Raw genomic sequence first — 18,718 nt, 5'->3', positions numbered from 1 at the left:
AATTAAATTTCTATTGCAGGACAACTGAAGGGCAAAGCCTTAACCAAGGTTTGCATCTGAAAGAATTGCACAACTGAAGATTACTCTTGAACTTCTTAAAACAACATGTTTTTTTACATCCCTTGCTTGATTTACCATGTCTATTTAAAAATCAAAGTCAATACATGATGAACTGTTGTGTACAAGTGGATAGTGCAAGGCAATAGGTTACTTGCTCGCAGAGATGAAATAAAACCTAACATTTACAACCTTTGGTGTAATGCTTCCCTAAAGATGATGCCTTACCAATGTGCTACCAGGAGTGTCTCAGTGGTGTTGTTTGTCCCTGCTCCTTCTTATTTTGGAAATACCTGTCCTGTTTCTCAGAGGACATGGGTGGCTGGATCCAAAGAGATAGCACTAGCAAAGCCACATGTTCCAGTTGCTCTGGCAGGGGGCACTCCATTTCTCTTGGGCTATTGAAAGGGAAAACTGCTGCAAACTTAGTTAAAAACTTCTACCAGAAAAGATAAAGCTGTATGATCTGTGAATGGGGGCTCAGACATTGAGTGGCACTAAAGGTCAGTCCAATAAAAGCAAGCAAAACCTACTTCAGGTACCTGCTGTTTTTGTGTCCTGCTGGCTGCTTCATGGGTTGGAATTTAATCTTTTTAATCCATATCAGCGTGTTGGTGAACAGTACAAGAGGCTTCCAGTTATGCTCCCACTCCACATGTTTTTGGTGCAGAAGACCAAGAGACAGATGCTGTGCAGAGCCAGGGTCCTGCTTATGTGCAAGGAAGCCCTGTAACAAAGCAGCCCAGTACTATAGTGTAGATTTGTAGGATTTCAATGTTTTGCAAGTATGTTTCCTCTTTCATTCTCTGCCTGTCTCTTTGAAAAATGGTCATGGCATCAGAACATGAGAACTTACTTGAAAATCCCAAACAGTCCTGTGAAACTGTTCAAGTGTTAAAGGAGAGTCATCGGGACATACTAAAATCAGTAACCAAAGATGTAAATAGTTCTTTTCACACTTCAAATAATCCTTGCAGATTTTACTAGGCCTCAGAAATAAAGAGTATTAGCTTAAGCATAATATTTAGTCTGAAACAGTGCAGTATAAGATAATTAATGATAGAATAAAGTAATACTAGGAAGAGTAGCTTGGAAAACGAGTAGCTATGCACGCAGCATACAGCAGTATAGTCTTATGAATAGAAAGCTAAATGACCAAGAGAAAATGAGTTATTTTCATATGCAAAAAGAGAACACTAGTCTAGTGTGGAATCCTCCTTAGGCTGCAGGTGGATCTCTCCTCCATTACAACTTCCATGGGTTGCAGGGGCATAGATGCCTCACCATGGCCTTCATCACAGACTGCAAGGGAATCTCAGCTCTGGCACCTAGAGCCCCTCCTCGCACCTCCTTCCTCATGCAACTTGGTGTCTGCATAGCTGCTCCTCTCACATATTCTCTCTTCTCTCTCCACTTGCAGTTGCAGGGGCTTTTGCCCCTTTCTAGCTGTTACCCCAGCAATGCCACCTCCATCACTGCTGGGCTCAGCCTTGGCCAGTGATAGGTCTGTATTGGCGCTGACTGGCACTGGTTCTGTCAGACCTGGGAGAAGCTTCTGGCCGCTTCTCACAAAATCCACCCCTGTTGCCACCCTATTACCAAAATCTTGCCATGCAAGCCCAATAAAATGATTGAATTTATGAAAGTTCAAAATAAAACACTAACATGGCACTTGTAGGAAAAGCCTTTTGTCAGTTGCTTTATGTGGTTTTCCTGAACTGAAATTGCCATGCAATGTAACATTCCAGACTTCAATGAATAATATGCTATAATTACTACTCTTTAAATGGTTAGTATTAAAAGTAAAAAATCCCAAAGTAATTGTACATTGTTTCCTAATTCTTCATACTAAATGAATTGTCACTGTAACAGCTTTTAATTTCAATTCAAAGCAGACAAAACAATCTCCTTTGCAGATGCAACCCCATCTGCTACTGTGGCTAAACCTCAGAGATCTTCTTGAATATTCTTGTTTCTCTATCAGATCAAAAAAAAAAATAAATTGCAACTTAACACTGCAGATGACAAACCATGCCTTATTTTTCATCAAGTAATAGTGTCATCTTCTGCCACTTTGTGTCTTCATTAACACTAGGCTAATTAGAAACATGAAATGATTATCTAACATTTTCTTACATATAAAATCCAGTCTAACACTGTTCTCAATTGTCTTATTGTGGCACTGCACAGATGTGGGCTTACTGGGTACCTATTGCATCATAGTTTCCAGTCCCCTCTAAGCACTGCCTAGAGCAGAAATTGTTATTCACAGCAGCAAATCCAAAGACAGTCCTCTCCTCTAGCTCAGGGACCCTGGAAGCAGACAAGAATGCACCCCCAAACAAGCATGAATAAATTACCAGCAGAGGTCTGCATCTGCACCAGCCATCTGTGTCTGTGTTGCACAACATGAAGAACAACAAGGAGTGCTAACCTTCCTGCTCATGATCCTCTTTCCCCTCCAGCCCCCAACACAATAGCCCTCAGAAAGATGCACCATCCTCTAGTTACTGATAGCTGGACCAGTTCCTTGCACCTAGTGCATAGACCCTCATTTGGTGTCACAGCACTCAGCCAAGCAGGCCAGGAAAGAGGGAAACCCACAGAGAGAATTTTTAAATTTGGCTTTTTGGAGGCTTACAACTTTTGTTTGGGGTTGGAAATTTTTTTGTCCATTTGTGGGAAGTATGTCGATACAAATGTACAAAGTGGATGCCTCCAGCACCTGGGCTCAGGCATCCAGTCTGCCCCGTAGCTGCCCCTGGATCTGTCTCCCCAATCACCGGCACTTGGATGCATCAGCCCATACATGCATGGAGACACAGTTTGAACTCACCGTTATCTGTGCTCAGACATGGAGGGCATCCAGCAAGAAGTCCTGGGTCCTCAAACTCCACAGCACTTGGAAATGCCAAATTCTGAGAGGCCTGCAGCTGATATATTTAGTCTGTTCTTGTCTCAGATTTTCACTAAACACCTTTAGTTAAAGCAAGCAAACAAAAAACAACACCCAGGGAAAAAAGAATCCATTCAATGATTTATTAATGCAACATTGTTTTAAACACAGTGAATTTATGGGCTTTCTCATGAACTGATAATAAGAGAGGCTCCTAGAGAGTTTTCTGTGGAGAAAAGATTTCTTACCCAGAGCAAAGTTTTACTTTGGGGTGGGTTGTTTGTGTTTTGGGTTTTTGTTTGTTTGCTTGGGTTTTGGTTTGAGTTTTTTGGTTTTTCTTTTAATAATATGGAAACTCTTTATCATAGAATTGTTTGTGCTGGTAAATTTTTGCAAAGCACAGTTTGCAGGAGGAGTAGAAGGGAAATGCTGGTACTGATCAGAAAAGTAGGGTTCTACATTTATTAGTTATTTGCAACTTAAATATATTCTAAAGTAGATTACTGTAGCATAAGATGTAGGGGAAAATACAAAATACAAAACAGACCTCTATTGTTTATAGTGATTGCTTTCCATAACACCATATTTTTCAGCCTAGGAACATACGTCTCCAAAGGCACGTTAAACAACACCCTTTGAATGGGCTTTCAATTTAAAGCCCATTTTAAAGCTTTCATTTTAAGTTTTCTGAAAGGCTCTCCAATAAGGATTTGGAATGGATACTCATGAAGACTACAGGTAATCTTTTTTTCCAGGAACAAGGCCCCTTACTTTTGTTAGCCTCTGTACAGATTCTTCCAGAGAAACATACTGCCTTTTCCTACTCTTTGTCCAACAGCAAGACCAGCTGTTTGGCAGCAAAGCTGGGCATTCAGCCAGAGCTCTACTTGATCTAGAAAAGGTTTTATCTTTCCTAATGTATACTGTAAATATTTTGTTCTAGCAGATCCAATTTGAAACTTTCCTGGATGATAGATGAGATCTGCCCTGAGACATCACACACCATTTCTTCTTCCTTGTGGGTAACTGCAGATGTGATCTCTGTGAGATCAAAACATTTTGTCTGTAATTCTTGCTGGCTTCCATGTGGCCCAAATGAGAGAGTTCAAACTAAATGAGAGAGTTTGAATCAGGCCCAGCAGAGAATTTCGCCATGCATTAAAAATGTCAAGAAGTTGTCCGTTGCAGCTCTGCAGAAAGCTGAGGTAGAGCTGTCTATCCTATAAATGGTATAATCAAGGTCAAACCACTTCCACCGTGTCTCCTAGCCTATGCCAGAGCCATTGCTAGTAGTAACAGATGGTTTCCAGGCCAGCACCAGGCAATAGAATCTTACTGCAAAGCCAAGTAGATAACCATACACTACTTGTCCTCAACTAGAAACATAACACATTCAGGGTAGGGAAAGGATTTCACTTGTCACAAGGATACTGAAAGCAGAAAACAGCAGGAAGAAATACAGGGCAAAAGATGAAAAAGGGAGCTTCCACATCTTCAGCACAGATCCTTGTACGTTCCCCTGTCTACCCATAACACATCCAGCTCAAGGGAAGATCCTGAAGGAGTCTGCACTTCACAGCCAAGAGTCAGTCACAGATTATGCGATGGAACTCCTGAAGCATCTCACTGGGTAGTGTGGGTGATACTTTGTATGGGTCTAAAAGATAAGTTATGGAAGAGCAGGACCAAGAGAGGGTCCCCACTAGAGGGCAGAGGGACTGATCAGTCTACACAAACAAGGAGTTGAAGGAGGATGACTGTATCATGCAAGAATTGGCTGAGTCCCTGATACAGCACCCCATGAGAACACCACTCTCAGAAAGGATCACCTCTGCACAGTATGACCTACACCATCAACACGGGAAGGAATCAACAGAAGCATTTAAAATAGAATGGCAACAAAGTTGTCAGAGAAGCACTTTTCAACCTCTAGCTGTTAGAGTGCTTCATTGGAAAGGGCAGCAGCATGGCTTCATGCTCAGAATCACTGCTGTGGAGTTGTCTATACGGCTAGTCTAATTAACTAACAGTACGTGAACTGAGCAAAGTAAATGCAGTAATTGCAAAAGAGATTAATTCCATGCATTTTGTTTCTCGCACCATGGAAGACAAGTTGGCAGTACCAATCTTAACTTCCTGCACTGGTAGCCACATGCTTTCATCAGGTTCTGAGATAATCCTAAAAAGACTGGTGTTTACATTGTGTTAATTACTGTCACCTTCTGAGTATATGATCAACAGGCTATTTCCATCCAACAAAAATAAGTCTCATGGACCATGCCTGTCACCACTCCATGAGGAACAAGCTGGGATAAACTTCACAGTTGTCACCAGGCAAGCCTGAATGAGAAAACAGCTACAGCCTGGTGATGAAAAGAGCCCTTCCAGGTCCCACCAGGTAGGTGTGGAACCACAGCACATCTGTCTTGTGTCCAAATTAACTTGTTTCTCTTGAGAAGGAGATCCATGCATCCTTGCTACCATATTAAAAGAAAAAAGCTGAACTTTTATGTTTCTGTGAGCAGAATGAATACTCTACCTATCAGCTTGATGGCATCAGTCAATACAACACAATGAGCTCTGCAGGAGACTCTTCCAGTAAAGCCTATCCCATTGCAAGTGTCATCTGTCAGCAACTATGGCTAAAATCTTCAGTTTGAGCTGTAGTACTGGATGGAGGTCATAGTTCTCCAAGGCAGGCTCCTGTCAGACCTCTCACTCAGCTGAGATGCACTAGAATCCTCAATGAACTGCCTGGACAACAGGACTCAGTGGAGTGGATCACCAGCCCATGAAGCCTCACTGCAGCAATCTGGAGCTCCTTCCAGGCTTCTGGATGCTTTGAGTCAGTGGTGAATTTGAAGTATGGGTAAAAGCAAAGCGGCCCCATCATAAAGCTACATGGGAGCTTCAGTGTCCCATCATAAAGCTACATGGGAGCTTCAGCTTGGCACATGGCAGCAGGAGTCTCAGCCTCTCCTTGCTCAGCCCATGACCTGACAGGAGGGAGCAACAGATATTCTGCTATCTTTAACCAAGCACAGTAGCCTCAGGCAATCAAAAATCCTAATCTGTTTCAATGCTGACATTTCACTCTGCCTTCCTCATGTCTTTTCTGCTTTCACTACAATAAACAAATGTTGTTTCTTCCATGTTACCTGCATGTCCTCATGAGCCCAGGAGCTCGGAGGCATAGACTTACTGTGAAGCCCATGTTTGCTGAGATTAGAGACTGATACTATGATCAGACTCCTTAACTCAGTTTGTATGGCTGTGGAACGGAAACTGCCATTGCAGGTAACTATCATGTTCTCTATGCTTATTCTGCCCTTGGATCATAACATCCCCTTGCAGCACCAGAGGCTGGGGTGGCTGGAAAGCTGTCCATTGGAAAAGGCCCTGGGGGTGCTGGTTAACATTCAGCTGAACATGAAAGTGTGTCCACGTGGCCAAGAAGGCCAACGGCATCCTGGCCTGTATCAGCAATAGTGTGGCCAGCAGCATTAGGGCAGTGATCCTCCCTCCCTGCTTGGCACTGGTAAGTATCCAAATCCTGTGTACGGTTCTGGGCCCCTCACTACAAGAAGGACATTGATGCTGGAGTAAGTTCAGAGAAGGGCAGTGGACTGGGGAAGGGACTATAGCACAATTTTGATGAGGAGCATCTGAGGGAGCTGAAATTATTTAGTCTGGAGAAAAGAAGGCTCAGGGATAACCTTATCACTCTCTACAACTGCCTGAAAGGAGGGTGTAGCCAGGTGGGAGTTGGTCTCTCCTCCCAGGTAATAAGTTACAGGACATCAAGGCCTCAATCTGCACCACGTGAGGTTTAGATTGGCTATTAGGAAAAATTTCTTCACTTAAAGGGTTGTCAAGCATTGGCACAGACAGCCTGGGGAACTGGTAGAGTAACCAAGGCCTACTCCCTGAAGGGATCCTGGAAGTATTTAAAAGATGTGTAGATGTGGCACTTAAGACACAATTTATTGGTGTACCTGGCAGTGCTGGGTTAAAGGTCGGACTTGATGTTCTACCAAGTCTTTTCTGATGTGAAAAATTCTGTGATTCACTGCTAATACCCACAGACAGGAGATACTGGCACTTCCATCACAAGGGGTGTTTGGAATGCCCAGCCATGTTCTATTCATCTACAGCCTTCCGGATCCCAAAGGCATGCCTGTTGGACTGCATGTGTGTAAGGTCCCAAGGTGAAATGGTACTAACGAGCTGAAGAAGTCCTGAAAAGTCCCAGCTGAGATCTGTCCACAGTCTGTCCATGCACTGGAAAGAACTGATGGTGAGGCTAGTTTTTATTTCTCCAGGAAGGTAGAGAAAGTTTTAAGTTGTAAAGTGCTATACAATTCCAGTATTGAACCACAGGATAGAACCATAGGAGGATTTGGCACAAGAAAGTTGGAGTGCTGGTAGAAAGCCTGGGGGAGAGGTATTCAGGCACCTCCTGGTTCCTGGCCTTGATTTTAGGTCCTTCAAATGGACATGTGTGTGCTGACTGATGAGCCTTCACTTTCATCGTTTTCCTGGCCCCCTGGCCAACACCTGCATGTGTACACTCCATCTCTTTTGCTCCCCTTATTTCTAGTAGAGATATTTCTCTACATCAAATAAAATTGCCAGCCATGTTCTCTTACCGATGCGTGCTTTTCCTATCTTTGTTCCTATCCTCATTCTGAAGGACCAGCTAAGCCATATTATGCTTTCTCATCAGTCTCTATCTAATCTATCCTACAGCTGCTGCACATCAACTTCAGCTAAAAACCCTGCCAAAAAATCTTGCTCTCCTTTGATCTTCTGTATTTCTCTGCTAACTTATCCATGGCCCAACGCAAATACAGCTCAGGTCAGCACTTTTATATTGGCAAAATGCTGTTTCTCTTCTGAAAATCTTCTTCCTGAGACATTCAAGTGATTTAGTTGTGACCCAAAACCAGTTAAAAATAATAACTTTGAAGGTGTAGATGCAGGACGTAGATATATTTAAGGAGAGTGGGGTGCATTGCAATAGAGCAGTTTCTATTAAAGAGCGAATGCGTGTAGGTACGTGCCTGTGCTGCCTATAGGCATCCTGTGGGCAGGATGAACCAATGATAAATACTTAGGCAGTTGACCATGCAAGAGAAATTATCTTCTCAAACTCTATACAAGATCAAATACAGCTTTGATCTATCATGGAATCTAATAAAAGTGGGCTAAATCTTTCACAATGATAGTTTTTGCTGACACCTGACGTAACCTTAATTCTAACCACAGTTGTTCTGCTATGCATAAATGATCCTTCCAGGTTTAGTACAGAAGCAGCTGGTGCCCTGTCTGATTGCTGTGTTAACAGGGCCAATCAAGGTTCCAGGGCACATCCTCACTAAGTGACTTCTACATCAGCTTTCTCACAGCTTGTCCCCTCATGCCCTCCCCAGCAGAAAGCTTACATCCAGCAGATATGAAGAAAGAATTTCTTTTATAATATTGTTCCTAGGAGGAAAAATGCATTACTTATAGATTTTTCTCCTAGAAGACAGTCTAGTCAGATCTGCTTTTTCCTTCCATATTAGTGCATGTACAACTACACTGTGACTTGGGATCCCTCCTATCTGCCAGGATTCACACAACACGTTCTGCATGCCCTCACCTGTCCTGCACAGCAACCTGAAGAGTGACAACTTAAAGATGATCCTGTGATCACCTAGATCGCAAACAAAAGTAAGGGAGGAATCCTGACCTTATTGCTATGAACTTTCATGACCGTCTCCTTAATATATTCTCTCAACATGTCATTCAAAGGCAAGCAACTCTTTGCAGAGCTCTGTGTTAACCAGGAAAGGAAGACAGAGCATCTGATTTCATACAGCTTTTCAGATCCCACTGAAGCTTTATAGATATTTAGCATAAACTTCATTTGTTTATGATCTCTCTCATAGAGTATTTTTTACAGCTAAAATTATTCTTAAAACCCTCTTTGTGCTTGTTATCACAATTTAATTTCATGTCTAAATAAAGCTTTGAAGAAAGTCTGTGAGATTTGCTTTCAATTAAGTGTTATTGCTGGCAGAACATTCTCTCTTACGAAAAGTGACAAGTCTTAAAGGCAGAATTCCTAATCCCTGAGTTAAAAAAAAAAAAAAAAACCTTCCAAAACCTGTATGCTCCCAAACCTTCTCTAAATGATTAAAAGAAACAAAAATTATTAAAAGAACACAAGAACAACAACTTCAAAACTTTCATAGAACATACTTGATATAGAAAAATTAAATATGCCACTGAATACCGTAAAAATATTCTATGTTAAGTATTTAATTACTGTGTAACAAGCTAAGATAAACATTCATAATAAAGCAGACTTTTGAAAGCAATCCCTATCAGAGTCCCAAATATAGCAATGGAAATAGACTGTGGGAATGCCAAGGCAGTGCCTTTTCCTTGCTCCTGTTGTAGTATTGCACATCCATAGCATGCACAGAGTGATGAAAGGTCTCCAAGGCAGAGATCCCGCCAGAAGCATTGACACACATCCAGCAGTGTGAGGCAAGAATCACACCCGGCTGTCTGTGCACCCTCTCCCACTATGATGCCACCCTGAACACAGAGAGAACGGAATGGCTTGTGAACCACCTCCTACGCTTTCTCCATTTACCACACAGCTATTTTATGTAGGCAGCTAGAAAAGGATTTTCATGTGCATGAACATGCCTGGCTGGAAGCTGCAGCTGTTCAGCTGCTGATTTATCATGTGTTCAGCTTCTCTGACACGGGGCTGGCAACCCTTGTAAGAGCAAGGAAGACAGGGTGGGAAGAGGAGATGGTTGGTGGTTGACAGCTGTTCCAGGCTGTGTACTTCCATTGGCTCTGAATATAAGGCTCAACAACCCAAATTTGGCTGATGCTTACTGTTCATCAGAAGAGGACATAGAGCCTTGAAGAGAGAAAGGACTGAGCCAAGCAGAAGATTTAAGGGAGAAAATATAACATCATTTTAGCCCTTTCAGGGTTACTCATGCCTGGCCTTCTTTAATGGAAGGCACAAGCCATTTTGAAGAAGTTAAAATCCCATATTTCCAGACAACAGATTAAAAGAATGCCCCAAATCCCAAATCATACCTTGTAAGAACCAGAAACTGATGCTCTGGATTTCTAATTGTCTCCCTATTATGATCAACTACATTTGAGACAAGAAAATTGTATGTCCCCTCTCCCATTCAGGAACGTATTTACCGAGGAAAAAAAGTGATGACAGCGCAGCTAAGGAAACTGTCTCCTTGCTAGCTCCTCCCCAACACTATCTCCTGGTGACTAGCACACTCTGAAGGTCACTCGTTAGAGATGCAACTCCTTTGGTGTGACAGCCTTTCCCTCACACCCCCGTCTAGCCCGAGTTCAGTTCTTTCCTCTTGCTGCCATCATCAGGTACAAGTATGGTCAGATATACTGCTGAGCCCTAGTCTCTGTGCCTTCTCCATCCATCCCACCACAGAATCACAGAGTATTCTAAGTTGGAAGGCACCCTCAAGGAACATTGAGCCCAACTCTTAAGTGAATGGCTATGGGCCACAAAGGCTACAAAGGAGATCAGAGCTGGTGAGCATGAAGGAGGTGATGCATCAGAGGCTTGCAGTGCGATTGTGGGTGGCCAGAATCAAGGTTTCTTTATACATCTCTAGGGATGGTGACTCCACCACCTCCCTGGACAGCCCATTCCAATGTCTAATCACCCCTTTTGTGAAATAATTCCTCTTAATGTCCAACCTAAACCTCCTCTGGCACAGCTTGAGGCTGTGTCCTCTCATTTTGTCATTGGTTGTCTGGGAGAAGACACCAATCCCTCCTTGGCTGCACCCTCCTTTCATGCAGTTTTAGAGAGTGACAAAGCCACTCCTGAGCCTCCTTTTCTCCAGGCCAAATAACCTGAGCTCCCTCAGCCAGTCCTTATGGAATTCATGCTCTAGACCCTTCATCAGTTTTGCTGCCCTTTTCTGGACTCACTCCAGCACCTCAATGTCCATCCTGATTTGAGGGGCTCAGACATGGACACAGGATTCAAGGTGCAGCCTCACCAGTGCCATGTACAGAGGGAGACTTTTCATTACCTGCATCCTCATAAATTCAACAGTGGGAAGGAACCTTTATTGGAAAGAAAGGATATTTTTCCTATGATCCAAAATGTATTTGACTTTCAAATATTCTGAGAATCTTACCTTCAGTGTGGAGTTTCACTCAGTAAAGAACAGCTGAATTAAAAACAAACAGACTTTTAAAAAAATTAATTCTTGCAAAGGAAGTTTTCACTTGCTACTTTTAGAGGGAAATTCTCACTTTAAGGAGACAAGATTAGAAACATGCTTTATTTAGATTTCTCATGGGAGAGGCTAGAAACAGAGGAGAGAAAAAGTTGATGTTAGAAGATGACAATTTTTCTTGTTGTTGTGCCACAACAAACCACCAGGAATTATTTCTTCATATTGTACACATTTATGTAGGAAACATGTAACACCTCCTTTTTTTGCAAAGATATTTCAGTGATGTGCCACAAGTTTGACAAATAACCATGAGACAGATAAACGAATTGGTGTATTATCAAACCATTGCTTATAGATTTCTCAGAGATTTCCTTCTTCTCCAAGTACTTAAAACATGGACCTTCAAGCACATTGTGCTTACCCATCCATCCCATGTTCTCTGTTACACTTACATGGTATCTGCTGCCTTGAACCCATACAAAGAACTGACAAGGCACCTTTGTAGCTTCAGAATTTCTGTCTAACACATCTTAAGCCAGTGAGAGACAACTCTCTCTGTGGCAACATTAGGAGACATCCTAGCCTCTTCCAAGACAGTGTTGGGATTGGTGAGAATCTCTCCTCATTCAAAAGCTGTTTATGAGTTATTGCCTCTAATAAAGCAGTTGTATCTACCACTTAGACCTGAAAATGAAAATAAGTTTAGCAAAGAGGGAAATCATGCTCTCTTGAAAGTGCCAATTTTTAAAAGATGGCAGCAGGGAAGGGAAGGAAATAAATAAAACAGGTCATGAAATTGCTGAGCTTGGAAAGGTCTCCATAAGATTGGCCACTGTGTTTTTTTGATTTCCCCCTCCACCTCTCCAAGCAACCTGGTCGAGTGGAAGGTGTCCCTTCCTACGGCAGGAGGGTTAGAACTAGATGATCTTTAAGGTTCCTTCCAATACAAACCACTCTGTGATTCTATGAGCCTATGAAAACACTGATCAGTATTCCTTTAAGAGTTTAACTCAGCAGGTTGAAGACATGATCTTTACTGGATGTATGAATAGCCAAAACACGGAAATAAAAAGGCTGAGATGTGGCTCTGTAGCTGCCTTAGCCTTCTCAGTATTTCACAAGTGATCTACAAAGTAACTCTTCCAACCATTAGCACACCAGAGCAGCTACGCTTGGGGAAATACTGTGGATCCTCACCTCTTCTTGCTGTACCCAGGCCATCATAGAGGCAACAATGCAAAGTATTCAGGGCTAAAAGAAGAAACAGTGTAATTCTCTGGTTTATTTCTTACAACATTTATATAAAAAGAACAGAGTAGAGAGGCCTGTTTATTTGTCTTCTTTCATGTTCAATTAAAAAACTAAAACAATCCAAATTCTTTTGAAAAATGAACCATAAAACCAAGGACTGCTATCAGTAAGTCAAGCTGGAATCTCTGCACTGGAATCTCTGAACACTTCATTGACCATGCAAGCAATTGTGGTGAACATACCTCTACATGAGACATAATTAATAGCTCCTTCATGTGGTTTGGGTTTGGTTGGTTTATTGTGTACTTTTATGTGTACTTTGGCTGTTAGTCCTGAAAACGGGCCTATTTCTTAACAATAACAAGCTAATGACCTGCTTTTTCTAAATTACTTCCGGTAATAAACATTAGGCTGTCACCCTCATATCAAGTTTCCCTTGCTCTGAAATCTAAGGGTATAGTTCAAGAATACAACTAGATCAAGCACAGCCATCCTTTCCAAACAAATGAGTCGAGTACTCTCATCCTCTCTCCACCCCCTCCTCAGTGCCAACTCTGATCACAAAGCAAGCTAATTCAAAATGAACTGCTGAGAACGATTACTTTTCTTCCAAGTGCGGTCTTCACTGAATTAACAAGTTAAATTGGCTCACTGATCAATATCAGGGATTGTGCAAAGCAGCACAGAAAGGAATTAGCAGGATTATGGAGAGCGGGCGTCTCCTTTTCTCACCTTCTGCGGCAGCTAGTTCATTCAAGAAGAACCATGCAACTGCATTGGAGAGCTGTTCTAACTAGGATTCCCTGATAGTATTTGGATTTATGAATGTACAACTTCTCTGTGCTGCTCTGCAGACAGGTTAAGGGCTCTACTGAACACTCTGGGGAGTCCTAGACTTGCTGGAGTTTCTGGGGGTACATCAGGAAGGAACACTTTATCCACATGCATATGAAGCTGCTCAAGGAAATAGGAAAATCACTGGATTAGAAAGAGAATCATTACTCCTCACTCTGCGAGGCTGGCTGTTAAAGCCGTCTTCAGATCACGGCATGTCTGTGTCTGATCCCATTCCAATAGCAGTACGCATCTTACTGAGTGATCACTGCACACAAAACCTATCTATTAGAGACATCCCTTGGAACAGGCACTGTCTCCCTGTCCTGTCCACAGTCCTGGACTCCAGCCCAATAAAAAATGAAGCAGCCAGTGGAAATGTGGTGCTTTGCGGTGCTGCCTTGGTGCTACCAATCCAAGGAAAGCCTTCCCTTGGCTATGAACTGCATGGTGCTGCGTGGGTACATCACCCGGGCCTCTCCTTTCCCCCAGGAAGTGAAGTGGCCCTGCTCAGCTCCACACCCTCTGCTGCTCAACCTTCCCAAAGGACGTTTGCCTGCACTTGCTTCTCCTCTGAATTAGCCCTTTTATTTTTGTGGGAACTGGGCTACTCTCCTCCAAAGGATGAGCCGTGGCATGGAGGGGTCAGACCAGGCAGTATTTGTGAGAAACCAACACAGAGGCAAGGCTGCGGCAGCCACTCACGGAGATGAAGGGCAGGCAAGTGAGAGGGAAGCTGGTGGATGTCTGTAAGTGTCTGAAGGAAAGGTGTCAAGGGACGGAGCCAGGCGCTGCCAAGCAATAGGACAAGAAGCAAAGGGCAGCAACTGCTGTAAAGAAGTTCTACCTAAACAAGAGGAAGAACCTCTTTGCTGCGTGAGTGACTACACACTGGAACAGGCTGCCCAGAGACGTTGTGGAGCCTCCCTCACCGGAGATATTCAAGAACTGTCTGGGTGCAATCGCGTGCCACGTGCTCTGGGATGCATCTGCTGGAGCAGGGAAGCAGAAGGCTGTGCTGCCTTCCATGACCCACTCCGTGCCCCCAGGAGTTCCGGAGCTGCCGGCGCGGCGCCGCGGCTCCCCCGCCCTGAGGCCGAGGCACGGCCGGCCCGCTGCGCGCCGGCGCGGGCGGGCGAGGGCCGGGGCGGGGGAGCATTCCCAGCTCCCGGCTCCCTCCCGCTTCCCGCGCATGTGCGGTTGCCAGGGCGGCCGTCTCCGGTGAAGGTTTAAAATCTGCGGGACATGCGCAGTGCCGGTTCTGGCCCTGGCGAGGGGGACACGCCACATTGGAACGGCGAGCGGAGCGCTCCGGGCAGCGCCGGGTACAGTTTGCGCCGCCTTCGCTTCCTCCCGAGCCGCGCTCGCCTGGCCCGGCTCTGCCTCCGGCCGCCCTGCCGCCCTCCCTCGCTCCCTCCTCCCCGCGACACATGCCGCTGCTGCCGGGCCGCTCCTAGCGCCGCTGCCGGGCCGAGCGAGCGAGGGAGCGGGCGGTGAGCGGGCGGCGGCGCGGAGCTCTGGCCGGGCACTGAGGGACGGCGGCGGCGGGCGGGCGTGGATGGATCCCCGCGTGGCCTGGATCCAGCCCGAGCAGAAAGGACCCGCGAATGCGCTGTGGATGCAGATCTGGGAGACCTCGCAGGGCGTGGGGGGCCGGGGCGGCGCCAGCTTCCCGCACTACCTCTGCCTCAACTCCCCGGCGCTGGACTCTGCCGCCTCTCCGCCCCGCGGGCACGGCTGCGTGCGGCTCGGGGCGCCCGGCGCCTGCTGCTCCTCTTCCTCGCCGCCTTCGCCTTCGCCTTCCCCGCCGGCCCTGCTGACCGGACTGGTGCCCGCTGTCCCCGGCGGCCCCGCGGCGGTGAACGGCGGCGGCGAGGGAGGGCGGCGGCTGCAGAAGTCGCCTTCCGTGTCTTCCTCGTCCTCCTGCTCGTCGGTGGAGTCCGGCACCGAGAGCCCCGGCTTCTCCTCCTCGGGATCGTGCAGCGGTGGCGGAGGCGGCGGCTCCTCCTCTTCCTCCGGCGGCCCCCGGGCGGTGGCGGTGGCTCCTCCCGGGCTGCTGGGCAGCGGGGCCGGACCCGGGGAGTTTTTTAACTTCCACGAGAACAAAGTGAACGCTGTGAATGGGCACCACCAGCCGCCGCACCCGGCGCGCAGCCCGCACCCGCCCCCGGCCTCTCCCCAGCAGCACCAGTACCACCCGGGCCGCAGGAAACGGGAGAATAAAGCCAGCACCTATGGGATGAATTACCTGCTCTCCGGCAGCCGCGGCGTCGCCGGCAACAACTCCCCCCACCAGCAGCGGCAGCCGCCTCAGCCAGCGCTGCAGAGCCCCGGCACCCCCTGGAAGACCAGGAAATACAGCCCGGGCGTGCAGGGGTGAGCAGCCGGGACCCCGGGGGCTGCTGCAGCCCCAGAGGGAAGGGGCACCTCGGCCGCCTCCTGCGGCCCCTCCGGGAAGGGGGGCGGCGGGCTGGGATCGCGCGAACTCCTCTGGAGCCGGCCGCGGCAGGGAGGCCGATGGTTGGGGATGGCGGGGCACAACCCCGTGCCCTTCTGTAAATCACCTTGGTTTGTGCCGGCTGGGTGGCTCGTGGCCGGAGCAGTGATTCACACAGTGCCCGGGAACCCCTAGATACAGGGGGTTACCTTGGATTACGTAGATACAAGGCCTTACCCTGTGTTTGAGAGGTGAAGTTGTCAGGCCACTATCAAAGGTCACCTACAATAATTAAAGCAAGGATGTGTGCAGGATGCTTATCAGAGCTACCAGGTGTGAATTCAGATTGTAAGGGGAAAGTGGAAGGTTTTGGTTCAGAGGAACTTAAAACCATTGTGTTAATTTTTAAATGCTTGTGCTTAGGCTGCAGCAAGCTGGTTAGCTTGGAGAGTGTTAGCAACATCACTTGAAAGGGAGGTGCCCAGTTCTGTCTGTGATAGGCATGAAAGTCAGTGTGGTCTTAGAACAGTGTGTTTTAGCTCTGGGGTAGGTTGAGCCAGCTAATACCTGTACAAAAATCTTGTCTTTTTGGAGAGAATGCTTTTATGAAGCTCACCCTATCTTGTAAGCCATACCTTATATATAATGGGTGATTAGTAAGGCCGAGTATTCAGTTTGATCTGATTGACATGGAGATGGTACTAAAATTGAACAGAGCGTGTCTGGGATGTTCTATGAGATTGCTGCATTTCACCTGTCAAATTTCAATCAAGCAAGGGGAAATGTTACTTTCTAAAGTTAAGGTTAATTTTATTCTTGGAAAAAGTGCTAGCTGCATTGACTGACTGTAGCAGATTTCTGATGTCACTTCAAAAATAGTTTCTTGGAACATCCTATTATCAAGACCCTTGGATGCCTGTGGAATAAAAACACTGCATATTTGTAGAGGGGAAATAGCTAAAGATAACAGCTCATAAGCTGGGGATTTTTAAGTGAGAGATTTAACTTAAGGACAGCGTCTTTTGTGTAGTGCTGTCAGGTGCTGAGTATGTTAAAAGTTATGAAGAAGTATTAAAATACACTTTTAAAGTTCTGTTTTTGCAAACCATAACCCCGAGAGAAGGAGGACAAAACTTGTGACTACTGCTTTTTAATTCCAGACTGACACTGAAAATACAAATTTCTTACAGGAAACTAGAATTTGAATCTGTAAGAGGGCTAGGAGCTTTGAGTCCTTTACGAAGAAGCTTGTATGTCTCAAGTTCCAATAGTATCTTTAAAATAGTGTGAAGTTTTTGTTTTATTTTCGTAGAGATGTGGCAGAGCACTGAGTTAAGTTTTTAATTTAAGTCGACTCTGTAAGTGAGGCAGATCTCCAGACAGGTGGAGAAAGGAGCAGCCTGAGTTCACCCAGCAGGTCAATGGCAAATGGTAAACCTGTGAATCAAATCCAAGCATTGCAAGTTGTGTCCTGTAGTTGTTAGGCAGAACCACCTATACCATTCACATATCTCTATTTTTCATCATCTGTCCTTCTGTTTTCTCTCAGCTTTCCTGTAATAGTGGCTATGCTACTCTTCAAATATGAGTTTATAGAGAATCCATATTGCAAGAAAGTTGTTCAGCTGAGATTCAGTTGCACTATTCAGTTCTGTAATGCAGGTAGTTCTTTTGCTGATGTGTTAATGACAAGTTTTTTGCTTAGTGTCTTTGAAAGTGGAGGTTGTGTTTCCTGATCTTCTGTCAAGGATCTTTGTTACAAAAGTGGGACCTGATTCTGGCAGTGGGATACCAGCAACTGCAACATGTGTGATCCTGTAGTTCCAGAGCATTCCTTAAAGTAGCAGGGAACTAACTAGTGCTGAAGGAGAGCATGAATCTTGAAACCACAGACCTAAATATGACAAGCAATTTCTGCCTTATGAGTTCTGTTACCCAAGGTGAATCTTGGACTATTTTCTTAAACAATTTTCTGTTTAGTGTTAGGGCTGGCATGATTGAAATAAGAATACTGTCACTGATGGAGTGGATTTAGGTATCTGTCTTCTGCAGTAATTCCTGTTTAGTGGTGAGCTTAACTTTTTCCTGAAGCCTGGCTGTGTTATTGTGTTGTTTGGCAATTCAAATAAAAATGCACTGCAAAGGCTGGGATGGGGACAGATCCCTACAGGAGTTTCTTGTGGATCCCTTATGTTCCTTTGGTTGCCTGCTGTTCCCTGGAACTGTCAGCCGGGTCCTGGAAGTATCACTTTGGTAACACATCATCTGTTGACACAGCATCTTCAGTGTTGCCGTACTGGTATATGCAACTGTTGAAAAATGTGATCCTGAAAATCTTCAGCTACAGTCTGGTTTGGGCATTGATTATAGGGAGAGGGACTTGATCATAGGTGCTCTTATGCTTACCCTGTATATGACTGGTAGGGCTTACTGTGCTGTGAATATTGTTCGTAAAAGAATGCTTTTCTACAGCATGCTGAAATTTCCAAGTGATACGCAGTGGCTCACAGTGTTACTGTATTGTCTTTTGGTAACAGAGTAAGCAGGGTAATCTCTGTTAGCCCTCTCCCAGGCTGCAGCTGTACTTCTGATGAATTGCCTGCGTGCTTTGAAGCAGTACTGTGCTCTCCTGCTTTCTCATTCAGAGACGAGGATGGTCTGTAGCACTGCAAGTCATTGTTTTATTCACACTGCTCGTAGTCAGTGGCTTTGTGATGGTAGGTGTGGTGATGTTTAGGAATACTGTATAAACACTGTGTTTTCCTCTGTTTTATATACAGCATTCTTTTTTTCAGTGGCCTCATGCTTTCACCACTTTGATAGCAGCATGACAATTTTTGTAAAGGAAATTTTTCCCATAAAACACAAGTGTGAAAAGCTATGTGTGATTAGATTTCATCCTAAAGCTGTGCTTTTGGATGCACTAGATTGTCCCATGTTATGTTTTTACAGAATTTTGGAAGGTAAGGAGGTTGAAACCATATTTATTCCAGTGCT

General features: G+C 45.2%; 1 protein-coding gene across 4 annotated transcripts in view; it reads left to right on the top strand.

Moving 5' to 3' along the window:
- The first annotated feature begins 14,502 nt into the window (after window positions 1-14,502).
- TENT4A (terminal nucleotidyltransferase 4A) overlaps window positions 14,503-18,718 on the top strand; it is a 59,819-nt gene continuing 55,603 nt past the window's right edge. For 2 of the 4 annotated variants that reach the window (XM_033064914.2, XM_033064896.2), the window contains exon 1: window positions 14,503-15,660. In XM_033064914.2, coding sequence (XP_032920805.1) covers window positions 14,843-15,660 — 818 coding nt within the window. In that variant the 5' untranslated portion in view covers window positions 14,503-14,842. The remainder of the gene's footprint in view (window positions 15,661-18,718) is intronic. The other 2 variants (XM_033064906.2, XM_033064889.2) reach the window with 1 other exon arrangement.

The sequence above is a fragment of the Catharus ustulatus genome, chromosome 1, assembly GCF_009819885.2.
Source record: "Catharus ustulatus isolate bCatUst1 chromosome 1, bCatUst1.pri.v2, whole genome shotgun sequence".
Taxonomy (NCBI): Eukaryota; Metazoa; Chordata; class Aves; order Passeriformes; family Turdidae; genus Catharus; species Catharus ustulatus.
Note: the sequence above shows the minus strand (reverse complement) of the source record. Positions and strands in the feature narration are given on the sequence as shown.